The sequence below is a fragment of the Anser anser genome (assembly GCF_964211835.1).
Source record: "Anser anser genome assembly, contig: HAP1_SCAFFOLD_196, whole genome shotgun sequence".
Taxonomy (NCBI): domain Eukaryota; kingdom Metazoa; phylum Chordata; class Aves; order Anseriformes; family Anatidae; genus Anser; species Anser anser.
The window spans coordinates 152,656-175,492 of record NW_028153830.1 but is presented as its reverse complement, the minus strand read 5'-3'; the positions used below and the strand labels follow the sequence as shown (position 1 = coordinate 175,492).

The 22,837-nt window shown below is 37.3% G+C and overlaps 2 protein-coding genes across 2 annotated transcripts; both read right to left on the bottom strand.

Annotated features, from left to right (window-relative positions):
• Positions 1-281: 281 nt before the first annotated feature.
• LOC310891388 (adhesion G-protein coupled receptor V1-like) lies at positions 282-8,830 on the bottom strand (the record flags this gene model as incomplete). The annotated part of the gene is made up of 6 exons (XM_083853661.1): positions 282-590; positions 849-979; positions 5,217-5,426; positions 6,852-7,666; positions 8,522-8,757; positions 8,801-8,830. The coding sequence occupies 6 exons, from the start codon at positions 8,828-8,830 to the stop codon at positions 474-476; spliced, it is 1,539 nt and encodes a 512-aa protein (XP_083709787.1). The 3' UTR covers positions 282-473.
• Positions 8,831-10,332: 1,502 nt separating this feature from the next.
• LOC310891386 (adhesion G-protein coupled receptor V1-like) lies at positions 10,333-13,380 on the bottom strand (the record flags this gene model as incomplete). The annotated part of the gene is made up of 4 exons (XM_083853660.1): positions 10,333-10,556; positions 11,534-11,749; positions 12,696-13,305; positions 13,345-13,380. 4 exons carry the CDS (start codon positions 13,378-13,380, stop codon positions 10,333-10,335), a joined length of 1,086 nt encoding a protein of 361 aa, XP_083709786.1.
• Between the last annotated feature and the right edge of the window lie 9,457 nt (positions 13,381-22,837).

The window sequence follows — 22,837 nt, the reverse complement described above, 5'->3', positions numbered from 1 at the left end:
ATTAATTTCAGTTTGAAAAAAGGTATTTCAGAACGGATGCAGTTTAAGGCTTCTTTTCTCACTATAATTTTAATGGCAAGAATAAAATATTCTGACCACCTTGAATTCAGGGACAGATCAGTAAGTCTGCAGCTTGACAAGATTGTTTAAAAAGATAAAAATATCTGCATGTTTCATGGCAACTCTATCCATGACATATTAGTAAACTCAGTTTGCATTAAGATTAAGGGAAGAAACAACCATTGAATTAAATAGGCAGAGTTAAATCAGGATTGAAAACCATTTAAGTGTATTTGTGGAGACACGGTGGGATTTATATATACATACATAAGGACCAAGCCTATTTCAATAAAATGTTAATGAACTTTGCGTACTTTGCACCAGCTGCAGTTTGCTCAGTCCTATACCTCCAAAATGAAATAATAAAATTAAAAATATTATATTATTAAATGGTATTTTTAAGATGTAGCTGGCTATAGTTCTGCATTACCTTCTGTTTTGATGTTGTATAGGATGACTTGGTATTCTTCTTTTTCTTCAGGAATATGGTCATCCAGCAGATCAACATACAATGTTGTATTCAACGTCCCCTATTTGTTTTAAGGGTAAATTGATTAGCCATTATTTTATAAAACACAAGTGATATCATAATGACAAGTATTTTGAACAATTTCTTTAAGAAGAGTTAAGTATCAAGAATTGTAAGCTCCCTCCAGTTTGTAAGTCAAAAAGTGAGAAATTAAATAATCAAACCAAGAAAGAAGGACTGTTGAAAAGGCACACTTTTTCTCAGATCAGTTCTAATCACACTATTTTCCTGTAGCCAACATCACTGTTTATGGACTTACCTCAGGAAAAAAAAGTATTCCAGAATAGTTTGCAAAATTTTGTTTTACATTATGTCCTACTATCTTCCACTCAACAGTAACATTTCCCAGTCCTGGAGGAGTTCTTACGATGTGGAATTGTAATTGTTCTCCTAGGAATAAAGGACAAGATGCAGTGTTTCAGGGTCTCCTCTTCTACATGTTGGTTATAAAAATGAGAGGTCAAAAACATGCATCACACAGTTAAAGTATTTTTCCTGAAAGATATTGCTATTTTTGTCAGTTTGAATTTCACAGTAGTTATATACCACATTCACTTTTAATGCTGAAAAGAAAAACCTAAACTTAAACTCTTCTAGTTTTTTTTTTTCTGTTTTTAGTTCACACTTGGAAATAATTATGAACATATGAGGGAACTTGGTATAGATGAATAACTTAGAAAGGGAATGTTCATGAAAACATGCGCAAACATTAGAGCAATACAAGTCTGTAAACTGTACAAAACAGTAACTACTGTATGTACCAACAATAATAGTAGTTTTCTACAACAGTTCCCTGGAAAGAATACACATTATCTGAACATTTGCACTGTCTTGTGACTTTATTCAATGCATGCAGAAAAAAATGCTTATAATTATCTGTAAGTTCCATTTATGTGAGTTCGAACTTACAAATATGGTCACTGTTAGAAAACAAAACATTCAGAAAATGTTAATAATTTCTTATAATCTCAGAGGTAATCAGTATTGCTGGACAATGTGCATATAAAGGAAGCAAATACTATGGTATTTTGCACATTTATAACATTTAACCCCAAAGGCACTTTAATTAAAAAGAGTAGACCTCTTAGTAGGCTTTGTAAAATGTGGAAATTGTTTTATATTCACAAGTTTTTCACAAAATTTCCATTAAATATTTTAAATGTGGACATGTGAAATTAGCATGTTATATCAACATGGAATAGATCAGTAGGCAATATTTTGCAAAACATTCACAATAGAGGACAGATGGTTATTTATAATAGGTAGGTACATGGCATTCATATTTCATATGCATTTTTCAGGTCCACAGAATTTAAGTTCAACAGCACATTTTGTCCTGCATTGGCTTTCAGAGACATGGAATATGCAGAAATCTACAATTCTGAGATTTTTGAAAACAATACATGAGATTTCTTTTGCTTATTGAAGAATTAACAAAACATAAGATAATGTTATAATAACATTATGCTGCCCAACTAGTCCCTTTGATTATGCAATTTAGAGAGCAGCAACTTAGGATGCTGTCTTGCTATTCTACTGTATTACCTTACAGAATTGTACAGCATTGTACAGCTAAAACTGGCAAGAAAAATCTGAAAATTTTCTAGTTACATTTATTTTTTGTAAGGAAGAGTCAGAGATATGCATGTATATTGGCTACCAATGAAAGAGAAAGGAATTCTTAACTTCAAGAGCCCTTAATATACTTAAATAAAATTTAATATTGTAAAGAAGTAATACAAAAACTGTTTACACCCATTTTCAAATACATAAATGTGCTATTCAGCCCCAACATTTCAAACTTCAGTTAAGTCTCAGAGATGTCAACATTGATGTCGACATTGATGTCGACATCTTTGGCTTAAGTTGGTCCATGTTGCTTCTAAGAAAATTAAGGAATTCAAAATTTATTGATATCACAAGGATTCCACTTCTACAGTCAAATATCTGGATGGTAGACTCCCAATTTACAGGTTCCTCTGAGGCTAAATCATTACAGTGTTTAACACTGCACTGCAATCCACTATGTTCTATTTGAGAATTTTGCATATCCATTACAAAGAAATAAAGATTTAAAAGAAAAGTGGTTTCAATGGTTTAGTACCATTGGGAAAACACACACACACACAAATAAGGCAAAGCTTATTTCAATATATCTCTATAAGTTATAATGAATTTTCATTGAAGACTGGGAAAAATGCTTTATGATATAGAAAGCTGTTCCACTATAATCCAAACACTGAGAAGAAACTTGAAGTCATTATTACAGATTCCAAGTAGTTATTTACTGATCCATGTTTCCTACCAGCTTTACCAAGATTTTTTTGGTATTCCTATCCAGAAGAAATGCTAATATGAACACTAATTGATTTCTGAAGATTGAAAGTGTTATTAGGCTAAATTCAATATTTTTTTTAATATTTAATCCTTATCCATACTTTTACATTTCTACATTGTGACTTAATAAGTGATGCATCTCTTACATAGAGAAACAAAGAGGTGGGTATTTATCGCTGTGAAGAAGGGAGCATCAGCCGCTCTCCTCTTCCTCATTACTTTAAGCTACTGCAGTGCATTTTCTTGTAATACAGTTACACAACTGTCGCAGACCCCTGTCCAATAAAAAATACTACACTTATCCTCAATAAGGTAAAAAATAACATGCACATTGTGAAAACAAAATGTATTCACTTAACAGAAAATTTTCAATAACACAATAACTGTAAAAGTAATGATATTTGGATTTATGTCTGGTAAATTTTGCTTTCGAATGAAAAAAATATTTTGACAAACTAAAATAATCTAAATGCCTTAGCTCTTTTGCTCTTTCTCTATTTCTCCCTTTTTCTCTCTCTTTTTTTTTTTAATCAAAGACACTTAGTTCACTTGTTTTGTTTCTGGCTGGAAGGCAATGAACTATTTCTTTTCACAACCTGGAAAAATAATATAATAATAACTATATATAATAATAGAACTATAGCCAAGTACTTCAGTTTCAAGCAGCCAGCATTTGGTAGCATGCTATGAATAACATTTAACCAGTTGAAAGTATTCAGGGACTTTGGGACTGAGACAGTTTTTATTAATTCCTTGTGCTCATTAACAGCTCTTCTTAGCTAATCATATCACATCTGGCTTGGCACAGAATTAACACAAACCATACCTAGATAAAAAACCAAAGGTTATGATGCCCTTTCATGTTGGGAAAACAAAACAAAAAACCTTTGGTTGAGAAAGCCATTTTTCTTCAAACAGAAAATGTAGTGCACACATTAGGGGACAAGTTCCTGTTTTGTGAACTTTCCCTGCCCATCAGTTCAAACATCAGAGAAACGTGATACTGCAATACACTGAGATTCCATCAAAGGCCACCTAAAGCAATCACCACCAGTACTATTATCATCCTATGCAAAACTGCATCAAACTGTAGATGAAACATGCCGTGTATTCTTTAAAACAATAGTAGAAATGTTTAGTACATACCAAATTATTATTGTTCTTTCTCAAATGTTTGCTTTCTCTTATAATTGCTACTTCCCAAATCATCTGCCATAAAAAAACATCAGGTTCATGGGACAGACAAAGGGAAGATGTTACCCTAGTGTTTCTGCAGGAATGTTTTCTAGAATATTTTAAATTCTTTGTAAGTCGCTGATAGATCTGATTTGCTTATGACTATTAGGTGTGTGTATGTTGGCAGTCATGAAGTGGGCTGGCAGGAGCCTCGTGCAGGCCAACAAAGAGAAGGGCAGAGTCCTGCCCCTGGCGGGGAGCAGCCCCAGGCACCAGGGCGTGCACCCTGATGGAGAGCAGCTTGACAGAAAGGGCTTGGGGTCCTGCTGGACACTGCACTGGGCAGGAGCCAGCAACATGCCTTGTTACTAAGAAGGCTGATGGCATTCTGGGCTGAATTAGGCCAAGTATCCCTAGCAGGCTGAGAGAGCTATCCTTCCCCTCTACTCTGCACTGGTGAGGCTGCACCTGGAGCACTGGGTCCAGCTCTGGGCTCCCCAGTGCAAGACAGACCTAAACGTACTGGGAAGACTCCAACAGAGGGACACCGAGGTGATCAAGGGAAGGGAAGAGAGGCTGTGAGAGCTGAGACTGCTCAGCCTGGAGAAGGGGAGGCTCAGGGGGATCTCATCAGTGTCCTTCAATACCTGAAGGGAGGGTGGAACAGGACAGAGCCAGGCTCGTGTCAGTGGTGCCCAGGGACAGGACAAGAGGCAGCGGGCACAAACTGGAGCACAAGAGGTTCCCTCTGAATATCAGACAGCACTTTTGTGCTGTGTGGGAGCACTGGCACAGGTTGCCCAGAGAGATTGTGGGGTCTCCCTCCTTGGAGATACTCAAAAGCCTGGACATGGTCCTGAGCAACCTGCTCTAGGTGGCCCTGCTTGAGGGGGAAAGGACCAGATGACCTCCAGAGGCCCCTTCCAACCTTAAGCATTCTGTGATTCTATGAATGCTTGCAAGAGTTCAAAGTACATGTCAGGTATGTGGATATTCACTTCTTGCTGGTGTTCTCTGAACAGTGAAACACAATCATTGTGAGTCATTATCAACTGAAAGCACAAAGATGGAAACTGGCATTAAAATTTGAGCGTGGTCAACACAAAGAACACACCTTCACAACCAATAACAGATCTTGAGGCTGTATGGAAGCTTATAATTCCTGCCACATTGTCACTTGCCAGAATAATCACTGTGACAGTGTCAAAACTGGGCAAAATTCGACTCCCTCCTTCAGTATGGACCAGGCTGATTTCAATACTTTCATCATCCTCTGGCTCTGGATCATCTATAATGGGCAGCGTGACCATCATCTTTGTTTCACCTACAAGGAGAAGAACGTATACAACCGTGTGTCCACTTGGAAACCACCTTGTAAAAAGACTCAATCATCTCATTTTGAAAATAATTAAATACATAAAATATATTAAAATTGCATGAAACAAACTTATTTACCTTTCTGGAAGTCAGTGAATGTCATTATGAAATTTTATCTAATTACTATTGATCAGTCACATTAAGCCAATAAAACGATCACATCATTAAATATACTATGTAGAAATTAATTATATAGGAATTATTTCGGAGTGCCTAGAATTCTTTATTTTCATTACAAATTCTATGACTTTAAAATTTAACTTAGAAAAGGGGAATATCATTCTTGAAAAAAAAATAAATTGCCAGGTGCTAAGCTCTCCGATGAACCATTTACACAAGGGTGTACATTCAATATGAGTACATTTACTGAGCCAGGGAATGCATTGAAATGGGATGACATTTTGTTAGTTCCTTGCCTTTGGGACTATCAAAGAATAATAATGTAAGCAGCAAACACCGTTAATCTCTAGTCGCTATATATCCATTAAAATTTACAACACAATCCTGTTGTTCAGTGCGTGTGCATAACCCAGCTGTGTTTTATGATCATTAGAATATCAATTTACAGAATACATATGTATTTCCTGCTAGATTGTCTTTCAAAATACTTCAAAATCAGTTTTTACTAAACTTATAACTGGTAATGTAATTACATGTCAGCCTCACAATCATTGCCAGCAGCCATGCCTTACTATTCAGATGATTTATCAAGCTAGCACACTAGAATCTTTACTACGCACCTGGAAATTGCTTTCAAAATATCAGTTCGATTAACTCAGACTTTGAAAAAATAAAATACAGCATAAAATACAGCATGCTGCATGGTACTTAAGTAATGTCTGAGAGGGACTTGTTTGTCCTGTTTGCAATTCTTTTAAATATGTTCTGTTATGTTACGTTTAAATATGTTTTGTTATGTTACAATATGATCTCAGAATTTAAAGAGATGTCATGAAAAATTAGTACTGTAGTGACCGAGGGCTAACAAAAGACCACTTAGGCCTGATTCTCATTTCCATTATCCTTGCTGTAACAACTATCTTCGACTTTATTAATCCTTACTTATGTGGTAAAGGAAATCTTTATAGTGCAATATTTATACTGCAATATTTCTTTAATAAAAACCCTTAGGTATTTATTGTGCTTAGATATTTCATTGTGCTTTGCTACCACTGTGTGTGTTCTGCAAGATAATGCTACATGCTAATGAACAACCATACTCTTTTGCACGTGTATCCTTAGCATTCAGGAAAATTTAGCCTAAGAAGAAGATATCAGTTGTCAAAACATCCACAGTATCGTGTACTTGTCACGTTCTTTTTTCTTTTTCTTAGTTTTACAAAACAGAAGCCAAAACGAGAGCTTGTCTCACCTTCAGCAAACACCAGAGTCTCACCGACACCTATAAAATCCAAGTTTGGAGTAGCAGTCCCACCAATGACACGCCATTCCACTGTCACTTGTCCCAGGCTGCCTTCTGTTCTGTGTATCATTAGCTGCACGTTGGTCTGAGGACGTTCCTCTACTTCAACATACAGACCTTTCTCTGTTGCATTGGGACTTACACTGTAGATCTTAAACACTCCAAATGCGTCTCCATTCATCATTATGATAACTGTGGAGGTATTTGGCTGTCCTATGGTTGGTTGGTTTTTTGAGCTGGCTGAGACGTTCATCAGTTCTGCTTTCAAAAGGGTTATAGTGAATCTCTCATCCAGTTCTGGCAGGCTGTCAGGCAGTATGGTAACTGTTAGATTTGCAGACTCTTCCCCTTCCTGCATTATGGCCCACTGTCTTGTAACAGGTTCATAATCACTGCCAGCGATGGCTTGTGTGCTGAAGAGGGCGAATGCACTGGTAACGTTTTTCTTGTAGGTCCGGAACCCTGAAGTGTTGTTAGTTAATGGGCTGATATCTGACGTCAGCCAAAGGCAGAGAGGAATCCCTGAGGCACTGGAAAATGTAAAGGCTGAACATGCTTGTTCTTTTAGGCACTGAGCTGCACAGGAATACACAGGGTCACTTGCTGCTGACACATTCACTCTGGTCTTGGATGGTTTGTCAGGAATTCCTTGTACAGGAGGCTCGTAGTAGGCCAGGATATCCTGACCTTGCTCCACAGCAAGAGCTACAACGTCAGTCTCAGAAGTGCTGTAGAAAATCTGCAGCTGACCAAATCTTCCCTCACTAAAAGACATTATAATAAAATAAAGTTCTGTTAGTTGACAAAGGATGTCTAATATTCTACATGTTTCTGGGTTAATAATAGAAGTGAACAAAATCAACTGACCCTTTCTGAATTGCTGAAAAATTCCAAATAACACATCAAAATGCATTCCCTTTGAAACTAGTACCAGAATAACTGAGTTATCTTATTTTTTTGTGGATAGCAAGTTTGATTATTTATAGCTTAGGTAGTAGTCTGTTAAGAATGCATATTTGTAAACATTTGGTTCTAGGAGTTAACTTAGTCTTCTTCAGGACTTGGCAGCTCTCCTTACTTGCAAGGAAGAAAAAGCCGGTGACACCCAGACTTATCATCCTTCCTCTAGGATCACATGCATAAAACCTGTTTTCCTTCTCTTATTTTCATCCTGTAAGGGCTGGCCATTTTGTCCTCCTGTTCAAATCACAGGAACAGGCTACCATGCAGGTTTAAATGATTTGATGATTAAACGGACAAAATGAATAGTACACTGTGTACGCTGAGTTTACATTGCCAATGTAAACTCAGCGTATTCAATGTATACTACTGTATACAATGTATACAATGTATACTACATGTATACAAATGTATACAAATGTATACAAAGTATACAATGTATACTACAAAGTATTCAATGTATACTACGTTTAAGTAATTTATGTAATACACAGACATCTACTTCAAAAACAATGTGTTTGAAATGAAAATACATTGAGATGGCAGATCAAAGAATTGATGCACATATTTTTATGAGAGGAGCATGAAATTTGACATTATAGTGAAAACAAAAGTGAAGAATAAATAGTAATTACAAATAAAGCAAACATTATACAAACCTTCGCCTGACTGTTATGTTTGCCAGCAAATTTCTTTCTAGTGGCTCCTGAACTCGATATAAGGATTGATGAAAGAAAACTGTGCCATAAGGATTATCATTGGCAGGTATTATAATACTTGCCACGCCATCTAACCCAATAGCACCACCATTGGAGGCCTGAGTTAATTCTACACGGACAATCTCAAAGAGAAGAAAAGAAAAAGAAGTAATGCAGCTAGACAATTTGTGGTTTTTCTAACAATAATTACAAGCAAAGTATAACATGAAATTATAGCACCTTCCTGCCGGAACATTTCTTGTTTTCCATCATACATATTTCTAGAACAAGTCAAAATTAATACCATCTTCAAGGAAGATGTAAGTGCTTGACTTACTTCTTCTATTTCTGGAACATCATCAGCCAGGATTTCCAATAGTAGCATCTGAAAGGCTTCCCCAGGGGCAAAAGTAATATTGCCTGAGGCAACCTGCAAGTCCTCATCAGCAGGGTGTCCACCAATGGTAGCAACCCACTCAACAGTAACGTTACCAAGTGTCCCAGCATTGCGGATTACTGGCAGATTTATGGGTACTGATCCAGATTCAGGCTCCTCCACAGTAAATTCGGTCATCTGGAACACTGAAGTGCAGCACAAAGAGGTGTATTTCATTAACAGTAATATTTAAAATAAAAACACCATCCTAGTTACTGAAGTATATATTTTATTTCACTTGATTGCATTCATTTGCACAATTAAAAAAATGTTAATCAGGTTTAAACTTCAAATTGAACTTTCAGTATCATTTTATCTGCAAATAAAATTGGCATGAAAATTCAGCCCCCACCCAAGAGTTTATTCCAACGTATCCATTGTTCAAGGCTAGCCATGATCTAAGTTTTTAGAAGACGGTCAGAAGGTAATTTTTCCCAGTGAGGAAATTTTTTATCATTTTTTATGTCACGTATGGAAAAAATGTGTCAACATATTCCATCTAAATTGTTTCAAATATAAGTCTTTCTTGTATAAAATCTTTAGTTGTTAAGAATGAAGTTAATGAATTATCCATGTGGAATTATTTACTTTTGTCAATTTCCTTTACATTTTGCTGATAAAATGGAATAACTGAAATAAAGTAGGGTACTAAAGGGAGAAAGAGTAAGTCAAATAAAATGGCTGGAAAACATACACCAGAAATACTGAAATAGAAAAAATAAATAGAAAAGATAAATTTCTAAAATGTCATTAAATTTTTGAAATTACCATTTTTTTCTCAAAACCTGTGTAATGAAACTATTTTTGGAAAGTGTCCACAATCCATTTTACTGATAATGATAGAAAGAAGAAAAACTACAATAACTAACAACCAGAACATACAAGAATGCAATTTAAGTCATATTTGTACTTTCCAATTTCCCCAGATATTTAAACCTGCTTTGCCTGATTATTTTGTAAAACAATGACACTGCACTATCTAAACAGGTTTTGGCATGTAAACTTAAGCTTCAAGCTATTGCAGAAATGCAACATTTAGAATAGATAAAAAAATACAAATTAAATTAAAATCCATCCCCATTAGGAGACTCCAAAATCCACCTTCGTCTCACAAAATCTTGATATATAAGTTGACTGAATGCTTCAATTTCGCTATATAAGGGCACCATTTGCCCTTACTTACACGTTTTAATTTAGTTTATCTTATTTTGTCCTTTACTGTGTTCATCCAGACTTCCCTTTTTGTATTCTGAAAATTTTTATTCCATTGCCCAGTAATAACTCACCCACAAATCAGCAGATTGCTACTGGACAAGAGAAAATATGCAAATAAGACTCATTTACCAAAGGATCCAAACGGGTCATCAGAAGCCTCAATGGTTATGACTGCCCTCGTCAAAGATCCAAGCAAGGCTCCTCCTGTCGTTTGATTCAGCAGCTGAACATAAAAGGACTCCTCAACTTCAGGATTGATATCATTAATTATATAAATTGGCACAGCTTTACTTGTTTCTCCTTCTAGTAAGACAACATCTGATGAGGCTACACTGTAGTCCTCACCTAGATTTGTACATGAAAAAATAACAAAACAATCAAAACACAGAAGAATATTAAGGCATTCTGGTTCATTATGAAACATCACTAATGTTTATCAGCACTAATATTTATCTGTTCTTTTTGCATTCCCTTGTGTTCATATGTTGGTGTGTTTTTTTGTGTTTTTTTTTTCTTTATCTTCATACCCAGAAAATACAATTGTTTATTTCCTAGTGCCTTTTAGATATCTGGATGGATGAAAATAAATCTCATCTTGGCCAAAACAGAGTTTACACTGTCAGTCCAAGAAGCAATTACAAAAGGTCCATTATTATCTTCCATTGAGAAGATCACACAACTGTGACATTTCTATATTTGATTTCTGATAGTTGTCTGGCTTTCCAAGAGATAAAATGAAACAGAAGTACCTTTTTCAAAGGAGATTTTACTAAAGGACATAAGGTCACTCCTTCCCTCGTGGAGCTTTTCAGGGATCACCTGAGAGCTTTACCTTTCATTTGCAAAGTAAAAGTCTTCTTGAATTGTGCTTAACATTTGTCTGTTTCACAGAGGAGTCACCAGCTCTCAATTTCCCTCCAAGAAACTCAAATAAGCCATGTATGGTAGGTTGAAATATGTACAAAGGACTAAGTACTAGCTATATATACTACTACAGGATTTTTTATTTTATTTTATTTTTTTGAGAAAGTGAGTGGCCACCAGGGAAACAAACAGCCAATTCCTTTCCTTAGTTTTCTTGCTAGATTCTTCAGTGATGATATCTCTGAGTTTTTTTAAATTTGATGTAAGGTCTCTTCTATAGGACCTGAATTCCTGTCTCCTAAGTACACTCAGTAAGTATCTCACACTTTGGTATTTTTTCTACTTGTTTTACTAGACTGCATTCAATACACACTTGCTTGCTTTGGTTACTCGAAGCATACAGTATGCTCTTTCTGGTTTAACACAGAATGTGTATTTCTGCTATTTTGATTTCTTACCAGCTGTTGCAGTTATTGGCATAGCTTTGAATTTCACAGAAACATCTGCAAAAATTCCCCCAGTTCTGGTCACGTTAATGATTGGTCCAACATAATTTTCAGCAACTCGCACAGCTGAAGCTGAAAGCTGAAGTGTTCCAAAAGCATCATCATTGGCATTGATAATTACATGAGCTATAGTCTCACCCACTGATCCAAGACGAGGAGAATTTACAACTGAAATATAAAAAAAACCTCTTAGAGCAAGCCTGAAATGCCTCCTATATATGGCTATACTGTTCATATACATACACCTGAGTTTAGTGGATGGCCACTACTAGCTTTCAATAAAATTTTCATTTTAGATTTGGACAAAATATAACTACAAACTGCACAAGCATATTTTTGATGTTTGAATTATATTATGTCAGAAAATCCACATTCTTACTAACTTATTATTCTACCCTGCTGTGGAGCATACAAAACACCAGTTCTTTGAAGAGGTGAGGTACTAGCAAAATTACTTATTTATTTGTCCATAGGACAATAGAATTTTACACTAGCAATGATGAACTATAAGTAACCTTTCAGTTTCCCAGTAGAATTTTTTGTAGTGTTTCCCTTAAAAATCAAGATTAATGTGGGAGAGTCATGGGGGAGAGGGAAGGGAAATTAGGCATGCCAAGAAGCTCTTAAGCATAAATAAGGCTGTAATGACCTGAATTTATCTGATCGGGCAAACATCCTCTACGCTAAAAAGCCAGCATGAAGCTGCAATTCTACACCACTTAATGTTTAAAAGGCTTTTTTCGCTTTCAGTAAGTGCAACTAGCTTATTTCCTATCATTGTGCTTTACAGAAACAACAGGTGAGCAGGTATTAGCACACAAAACCAATACAGTAATACAGTTGGCCTAAAACACCTGGGATAAAGCAGATGCAGAAGGGAGAAAGAAATGTCCACCCCTGACAAAATTTTGTGGTAAAGGAAATATATGCTGACACACAGAATCTTCATACTTAATGTGAGATACTCTGACATATAACTTACAGGATTCTTAACTATACAGAGTTAGGCAGAGGTAAAATTTTACTGTAATTTCAATTGCTGCATTTTATCCTATTAAATATAAATATTAGCCTACATATTTAAGCTTTTGGTTTACATATGAAAGACACTTACTTGGCCGATCCTGTACTTTGTCGATCAAAACAGTATTGTTTAGCTCCACAAAAACAGATTCTGACCTCTCAGGATCATAATCATCCAAAATAGGCAAAGATATTGTGGCTTCGCTTTCATTGGCTGCGAAGATCACATACCCAGTAATGGGTATATAATCTTCTCCTTGTATTGCTCTAACAACATCAGGTGGAAGAAAGGGTGACTTTTCATCATCACCTAAAGTTCTGTATGTAACCACTACTGTACCAAGAAGACCACCAAGCCTTACTATTGTCAGGGAGATATTTTTTGTTTCTTCCTCAACTTTTATTGGTCTGTTTCTCTCAGAAAAGATGAACAGTCCATATGGATCATCATTAGCTAAAACTGTTAATGTTGCATTAGTGTGATTTCCAAGACGACCACTGGACACATTGATGATCAAAACTGAAAACACCTGATCCAGTTCAGGCACGTTGTCAGGAGAAACTTGTATGGTAATATTTGCTCTCACTTGGCCAACATCAAATGTTACATTCCCATATGCAGAGACCAGGTCTTCTGTAAGATCACAGACTATGACCCAATACAGAGTCACCTCAGACAGGGCCCCATGAGTTCTCACAACCTAAGTGGAAAACACAAAGATTTATGTATTTCTTTGTACTATAAGAAAGAAGAACATAAAAGTGTAAAATGGCATACAGCAAAGTCACAGAATCACAGAATATCCTGAGTTACAAAAGATCCACAGGGATTATCAGGTCCAACACCTGACTCCACACAGGACCACCCAAAATCAAATCGCATGTCTGACAGAGTAGTCCAAATGCTTCTTGAACTCTGGCAGCTCAGTGCTGTGACCATGTCCCTGGGGAGCCTGTCCCAGTGCCCGACCACCTCTGGGTGCAGAACCTTTCCCTAACCCCCAGCCTGACCCTCCCCTGTCCCAGCCCCATGCCGTTCCCTCGGGTCCTGTCGCTGTCCCCAGAGAGCAGAGCTCAGCGCCTGCCCCTCCGCTCCCCTCGTGAGGGAGCTGCAGGCCGCCATGAGGCCTGCCCTCGGCCTGCTCTGCTCTGGGCTGAACAAACCCAGGGACCTCAGCCGCTCCTCATACTTCTTGCCCTCTAGACCCTTCACCACCATAGTAGCCCTCCTTTGGATGCTCTCTAATAGTTTATGTCCTTCATATATTGTAGCACACACAGTGCTAGAGGTGAGGCTTCACCAGCACAGAGCAGAGCAGGACAATCCCTTCCCTTGACCATCCAGCATTGCTGTGCCTTATGCTCCAGAACACAGTTGACCATTTTGGCTGCTAAGGCACACTGCTGGTTCATATTTCTCTTGCTGTCAAGCAAAACCCCCAGATCCCTTTCCATGGGGCTGCTCTTCAGCCTCTTGTCCCCAGGCCTGTCCGTACAGCCAGCATTGCCCCTTGCCAGGTGCAGAATCCAGCACTTCCTCGTTTAACTTAATTCCAGTCAACTGTGACCTCTCCAGACTCCAAGACTATTGAAAAATTATTGAGAGAGGTCTTGCAATGACATCAGCCAGCTCTTTCTGTACTTTGGGATTAATCCCACTGGACCCCATAGACTTATATGCATCCAGCTGGAGCAGCAAATCCTGCACAAGTTCAAAGTTGGCTGGGAGTTTATCATCATCACAGTCCTGAAATTCAGAGCTTTGGGTGTCCCCGAGCCCATCATTGGTGTTAAAGACAGAGGCAAAGAAGGCATTAACCTCTGCTTTATTGGCGTACTTATTTGTGAGGTTACCAACCTCAACAAGTAATGGATCAATGTTTTCTCTGCTCCTCCTTTTGCTGTTAGCATCCTTTAAAAAAAGCACTTTTTGTTGTCCCCACAGTACTGGCCAGCTTCAACTCTGAGTGAACATCACCTCTGTAGTCCTTGTTCAACTGACCTTGCTTCCAATGCCCACAGATTTTCCTTTTTCGCCTAAATTCTAGAATAAGATCCCTGCTCAGCCAAGCTGGCCTTCTGCCCAGCTTGCTCAACTTCTGACTCTTTGGAATTGCCTGTTCCTGTGCTCTTAAGAGGTGTTACTTAACTAACCAGCACTGATGGACTCCAATACCTTCAAAAGCAGGTTCCAAGGGGACCTCACAAACTAGTTCACTGAGTAGTCTGAAGTCTGCTGTCTCCATAGCTAGGGCTGAACTTTTGCTGGCAGTTTTCCTCCTATTACCAAAGATTTTAAACTCAGCCATCTCATGGTCACTATGGCCAGGACAGCCTCCAATCACCACTTCACCCACAAGACCCTCACTGTTTACAAGCAACAAATCTGGAGGGCACCTTTCTTAGTCAGCTTCCAGAGTAACTGTACCAACAAGTTATTGTTAACGTGCCTCAGGAATTTCCAGTACCTGTTTGTATTGGCTGTATGGTATTCCCAGCTAACATCTGGGAAGTTGAAGTCACCCACAGGGACAAGGGCAGATGACCTAGAGATATCCCTTAGTTCATTATAGAATAATTTGGCAATGTTGTCCTCCTGGCTGGGTGGTCTATAGCAGACTCCCACAACAACTTCATCTTATTGTTATAACTTATTTCCATGTCCCTTAATCCTTACCCGGAGGATCTTAAGCATGTCATTGCCAACTGCAAGCTGCACACAATCCAGCCCCTCCATTATATACAGTGCAAAGTCATTGACATGATGAGTTAAAAATAAACTAATTTTAAAAACAGTGTAATCTTTATCATCTTAGCTTTGCTGTATTTGTTGTGTCATCAGCACTTACTTTAAAATATTCATACCTCAAATGTAAACAAGTAGAAGTAAATTTAAACTTATATAAAACATTTTAGTTTTAAGCTGAAAGATACACTTTAGAAAGTGAAGTATAAAATGTCAAGACAAATGTACATGATAAAGTTAAGTTAAAATGCTGTAGACCTATTATAAAAATATTGCAGAATGCTCTGTAAAATAGACATAAAAGAGGATTGCATAGCAATATGAGACCCAAAACTTTCTAACCTGCAACATAATATTGCTATCTCCATCTTCAGGCTCAGTTCCATTTACCGAGAGTGACTCAGTACTGAACTCAAAGACGCCATGAGCATCATCAGAAGCCTCAATAGTCACAACGATGTGGGATGCAATTCCCAAGCTGGCTGTAAGTGCAAGTGCCAAAATGAGTTATTTTTTTATACCATCTTTTCTTAAAAGCTAAGGAAGTTTGTTACAAAAAGCACACAGAAAAGCATAACTGGAATATTTCTGCTGTTTTGCATTTTGTGGTGTGTTTTTTTTTTGTTTTAAATGTGGAATAATTATCCACATGGATAAGGAACTCACTTTCAATAATGCAGTCCTGGCAGCCCTTCTATGGAACAACACTCCAAAGCAACATATAAAATGCAAATATTTTAAGAGAGGATCAAAAATAAAATTACTTGTCTAATTAAGGAAAATGAACTAGAATTTAGGGTAGGGGAGAGTTACGTGGTAAAACACAGTGTAAGCAGTGCAGACAGGACAAAAGCAGGTACTATTTTAACTGAAGCTGGAACAAAGAAAAAGCTAGTCCAGGAAATTCTACTACTGTAATGATCATCTTGTGTGAGATAACTTGCTGCTTAGAAAGAGAAAGAGCCTGGCATTTTAAAAAAAATCTGGAAACACAGAAGAGGAAACAACACTTCCCAGGAAGTTCCAAAAAGTGGTTAAACCACAGACTTACTCTCAGGTTCAAACTGAACTCCTTTGTATTTTCAAATAAAACAGAAAATCAGGCTGTCACTGTGGAATAAATTATTTGATTTCGATAATGGGTGCTAACACAATATTTTCAGGTCTCTAGGGTTTAATTCAAAATCCGCCATCATTAGCGTTTCCCTCATAGTAGGTGCTTTTGTTTTCATCTTATTTCTGCATATTGTATGTTTTTAATTTTCTCAAGATTAAATTATCTTTGTTTTCTGTATGTTGTGACAAAAATAGACTTCAAAAATGAAAAATAATCAAAGCATTCTTTTAGAAAAAAAAGAGCTAACACCACTTTTTATTAAGAGTATTTTTGAGATGCAGAGATCAAAGCATAAAGCAAGTGGCAAAAGAAAGTATCAAAACACACAGTCAGGTAATTTTTAAATTACCTTAAATTTAAAAAGTTTCTCTCCTCTTTGCTCTCCAGAAAATTTTACAAAATTTACAAACAAAGCTAATTTTTCTAACTACTTCTGGAATAACTACATTGTGTTCTATAAAAATACAGCTTTGAAGATAGAGAAGCTGTTATTTTCTGTATTACGGTTAGTATTGACTGTTGTTGAAATTAAGCCTTTTTTAAAATGGGAAAGAATGTTTTGACAGGACTCTATGATATATCTCAAACCACAAGCAAAATAACACTATGATAAACTGTGTCAGTAGTGTAGTTCATGAGGGATATTACAGTTAGCATAAAGAAATAAAGATTAATCCAAAATGCTTACCATGCTGATGGACAGTTGGAAGGAAGAAATCCATGTTCCCATCACCACTACCACTGCCATCATTTCTAAAGAGCTCAGCAACTTTAAGATGACAGACATACAGATATATACACATATATACATTTATAAATCAGAGCGCAAGCAAAGAGAAATTTAAACTATTCTGGACAACAGGAAAAAAAGAGGGAAGCACTCTAGGAAGGTATCAACTTTGCTTCTGAAAGTGTACAGGAGTTCTAATAAAGACTGAAATATTTACATATGCCACCTCTTACTTAATTTATGACATTGGAAATAGCAATGGGAAGTCAGAATGAAAGAAAACACATACACATAGTTTATCTTTCCTCTCTTTCCCTCTTTGTGTCCCCATTTTGTATTTCCCCTTTCTCACTCCTAACTGAGGCTTGTCATGGAGGAATCTAAATTGAAAAAAAAAAAAAAAAAAAAGGTAGGGGAGACGATAAAGTCCCTCAAGCTCCTTATTCTAATATTTTCTCACAAAGTGAAAATGTTGGGAAAATCTGCAGAAAACTTAACTAATGGGGACTTCATAAGCTTTGTGTTTGTGTTGGAAAGGCCAAAAAGAAGGCTCATTTTAAAAAGGCTATATAGTTACTGGATTACTAAAGTTAGTTGTAAATTTTCTGTCACAACAATTTGAAAGAGAAAAGTTTGACTCCTTTTAACAAAACAACTATTCAACCAAAAAGACAAAATACGTGAAAAGTCTCAAGACTTTACCAAAAGAATCACTGAGACCATGTTGCACCATAGACACATACAATCATAGCAGAGAGCTGGATTAATTCAAGGAAATCTGATACATCCTCCCAGAAGGGACCACACTTGCAATTTCTGAATTGTTTAAAAAAATAACATCAGTTTAAAAAAAAAAAATCAATTTATGGCTGTCAGTGTTTCTAATTACTTTTCCCTCCAACAAGCTTTACAATCTCCGTTAAAATTTTTCTCAAATGGAAAAAAAAATCTGTAAGGTATTCAGGGGTTTATGTGGCAGCACCACTATGCTTTGCCGTCCCTTCAGACTAGCCCTTCAAACCAATAATTCTTTCAAGTGTTTGTCTTGTTCTTACAGACAGTTATCTACGAGCTACCTCTGCAGCTACAGCTCAGCAAACTCCCTATGGCCCTCAACATCCACAGCCTATTACTGCTATAATCCATTTGACCTATGTATTGCAGTTCTTCTGATTTCACTCATGTGGAAGAAAAAACAAAACAAAACAAAAAAAAACCAAAACAAACAAACAAAAACACAACACTTTGACTGTTTAGCCTTAAATATTTTATAAATATTCCATATTTTTGAAATGCAACATATTGCTAATATATTTTTGCATTATTTTAGTTCTCATTACCAACCATGAAGTTATACAAAGTGAAAAGCAGCAATTGCCTTTAGATGACCTAACAGATGGCAGTGATACACTTTCCCTAATACATGGTAATAATATACTTGCTATGGGATCTGGTTGTTTCCACCAAGGATTAAGAAAAGAACTGAGGAACAGTTCTTCCCTACGAAAAAAGACAGCTGTATGGGGGTGGGGATGTAGAGGTGCTTTTTGTTTGTTTTCAGAAATAACATAGAAAATAATGCCAAGAAAGACAAGATTTTTATGAACGAGTAGAGGTCATGAAAATACAACTAAGGGACTGATATATGTGCCTTACCTCCTCCCTCTGGGTTCAACAGCTCCACTTTAAACGTTTTTTCTAATTCAGGAATAGTATTATCAGTGATGTTAACAGTAATGTACTTGTATCTTTCTCCTGGCTGAAATTCCAGTGTACCCACAACAGCCTGCAATATAAGAGCTCTTCATATTTTTGTTCAAGTCTAATGTTTTCATCCATGTAAAAAAAAGAAACAGAACCTTCATTTTGTCTTTTTCAAAACATCTACTTTTCCTCACTTAAGCTTTAAAAAAAAATCTGAAAAATCTGTTTTACAAAAGAAAAAAAAAAAGAAGAAGACATCTAAGTTGACATACTGGTGAGCATCTGCATTCATGTACATTTTTCTTATTTTTCTGCACAAATGATCAGTTGGACAAGCAAGTGCAGATACACGCAGGTTATTTTGCTAGGCATATACAAATCCCAGTATGTACAAGCATAATGTTAACCTGTACATGCACTTGAATAATATGGTCTGTAACAACAGCAAAACTCACAAATTGCTACACTGGAAACTCTGTTAAGAAAAAAAAAAAAAGTTCAAAACCAGAGGCTTTTCCTAGACAATGCAACTTACTGCAGAGAAAAGAATGGAGAAGTCACATGATGTATATTTTTAAGTGAATATTACATATCCATTTGCCACATCACCTTGTAAAGTAGTCTTTCTGTGAAAGAATCATAGCTGGGCTAGAGCAGTCAAACTGAAAGCTATCTCCACGATAAATAACTCTAATTAATTCCAAAACAATTATACCACCTTGGCAGTTGCCATACCTGATAATCTTTGGGACTGAAAGCTGTGACTGGCACTGTTCTGTATTCCACCAGAACTGTTCCAAGAAGGCCTTGTGCACGAACTACCAGTAATCTGACGTGTCCAGCTTCTTCTTTAATAGTAATATGGGGCACAGAAGAGGCTGGAAGAATCATTTTATCACCTGGCTGAGGAGGTGGCCCCACAGAGAACTGGAGCAGACCTGGAAGACAAGAATTACTACTTACATGGCTTTTCATAACAAATTTTAAAGATGATAAACAATTTAAATAAAGTGATTGATAACATATCTTGTGATGGTTCTGAAATTAAAAACCACATATACCAGTATACCCTTAAGCCTCAATCACACTATTTCCAGAGATGTGCTGTGTGCCTTACCCTCTCTCACTGATATTCTTGTCAGTCTTGATAAAAGGCACAGCACAATAATAAAACCTTCTCTTCCCAAAAGAGCCTCACAGGCCACGGTTTTGCGTATTTACTGGTACAAGACATATGGAGAAATGACTCTCATTGTCAGGAATTCTCATTTGATGAAAAACCTGGACAGGATCAACTACATGCAGAGCCTTTATTTGCCCTCACAAGAGAATCATTGCTTGTTTGGTCAGGGAAGATTTGAGGCCTTTTTGTAAAATTATAAAAGAAAACTAATTCAGTATTCATTCATGTATATAAACAATGAATTAATTCAAGTTAGATAAAGTGGAATATATGAGATTGCTTCCTCAACTATTACAACCAAGCAAAGTTTTCATCTGACTGGAAAGAACTACACAATAATCTGAAACAAAGCTGTATAATTCCCATCATTGTTACCGTATGGGTGGTCACTGGCTTTGATGCTGATATCAGTAGTTTCCTTTTCTGGATCTATACTTGCTCCACTGGTAGGAGTTGAACCTAGTTTCCCATCTCCAGACACTGCAGAGACTAATGTCACACGGAAATATTCATTTAACTCCGGAATGTCATCATCAATAACATGCAAATTTAACACCTAGAGAAGGACCAAATCATGGAGAAATCAAACCATGCAACATTCTTTGATTAGTCAGTCAGCTGTATCTGCTGTATAGTTCTGAAAGCAAAGGACACTATTTTTGCTCTCCACATAAATTCAACTAATTTCTAAGATAACATTTTATGTCTAGAATATGCTTTCCAAAAACAATGCTTCCAAGCTACTGGAAATGGAAGGCATATTTTCTGAATTGTTTCAAACTACATAAATAAGTGATAATAAATACTTGTTTGGTTGGTTTTGTATATCTTCACAAAAGCAGAGTTTAATTTCCATGTACTGAACATGAAATATCTGATAAATTTTAAAATCTTTTTGAAATTATGCTTATGAAGAGACATTACAGTGATTAATCCAATTTAGAGAGCAAATAAATTGAGCTTATTATACCACCTGACACTTTGACCTGCAGATCATACGATTTACTAACATAACCTTGCTCTAAACACGCTAACACATTCACTTCAGAAAATTCCATCTTTCTTTATGTTTCGATATGGTCGGACAAACATATAGAAAACATTTAAGTAGCTGATCATATTTAGAGGCATGGTAATGAGTAGATTACAAATGTCAGTTGAAAGTCCCTTAGGATATCCCACCTGAAGAGCAGCTTGCTACCAGCCCGTTTCTTAGAGCCATGCACATTAGCTCCTCTGTATGTATGCAGTAAATTGGACCAGTAAGCTGTGTAGCAAGAGCCTACATCAGCCATTTTCTGCCACTAGATAGAGTAATGTGGGCCTCGTCTATGTTGCCATGCTAGAAAAGCTTTGGAAATTTCTGCTATATATGATTGTATGAAATGCAGTAATATCATTTCACAGAGAAATAAAGCTGAATGAACAAACTATTATAACATGAATGAACTATTTTCAGATACCACACGCTTTTGCCAGTCATCACATTATCCAGATTCACAGTTCTAGTGAAGTCACTGGGATCCCTGCAAATGACTTCAGCGAATTTGAGTCCACATTGACTTCTGCAGCCTGATATAAGTGAAACTGAGGATGGTATTTTCTACTCACAATTCATCCTTATTATACAAACAATAATAGAAAGTGTATGTTGTTTCTACAGTACTGTGGTCCCGCACCACTTCTTCAAATAAATTTAACAATTCTGTGCTGTACATCAGGATTGAATTCATTGAAACAGATTATTTTTATTTCTATTTCTAGCACACGCTGTTTATTACCACAGAATTTTAATCATAGGACAGCCCACGTTGGATGGGACATCAAAAGATGAAGTTCAATGTTTCATGGAAAAAAAAAAAATAGATGAAATAATCCAGCACCATGTTCAACTGCATCTTAAGCACCCCTGGTGATGGGAATTCTACCATAGAACCATACATTGGTTTGGGCTGGAAGGGACCTTAAAGCCCACCCAGCGCCACCCCCTGCCATGGGCAGGGACACCTCCCCCCAGCCCAGGCTGCCCTCAGCCCCATCCAGCCTGGCCTTGGGCTCTGCCAGGGATGGGGCAGCCGCAGCTCCTCTGGGCAGCCTGGGCCTGGGCCTCACCGCCCTCTGAGGGAAGAATTTCCTCCTTCGCCCCCTCCCTCGCCCTGCTGCCCACGCTGCTGTTGGTGCAGCCCAGGGTACGGGTGGCTTTCTGGGCTGCAAGCACACATTGCCGGCTCATGTCGAGCTTCTCATCAACCACCACGCCCAGGTCCTTCCCCCCCCAAGGGGTGCTCTCAGTGCTTTCTCTGCCCAGCCTGTGTTTGTGCTTGGGATTGCCCTGGCCCAGATGCTGAGGTCGGGACAACCCGACCCTGTCCCTAAGGAAGTCGTTCCAGTAGTTGTAAAAAATTTCAAGACAAAACCTCTCCCACTCTATCTTTGTACTCTTTGCCCTCTGTCTTCTCCTGTGGTTTCTTGAGAAGAGAGAGCCTCTGTCAACTCTGGAGCTGCCCTTTAGGTACTGTAATAATGGGATCAAAGTCCCCTTCTAAAGGGTGAAAAGATCTAACCCCTTGAGTCTTTCCTTAGAGGACAGGTTCTCCAGCTCTTTGATCATCTTTCTGGCCCTCTTTTGGACCTCCAGTCTGCCCACATAATTTTTTAATTGTGGGCCTCTGTAGCTTTGAATTCCTACTCTTCAGTGTATCCTGGTATCCTGGTATTTCTTTTTTCTTTTTCTTTTTTTTTTAAACTAATTC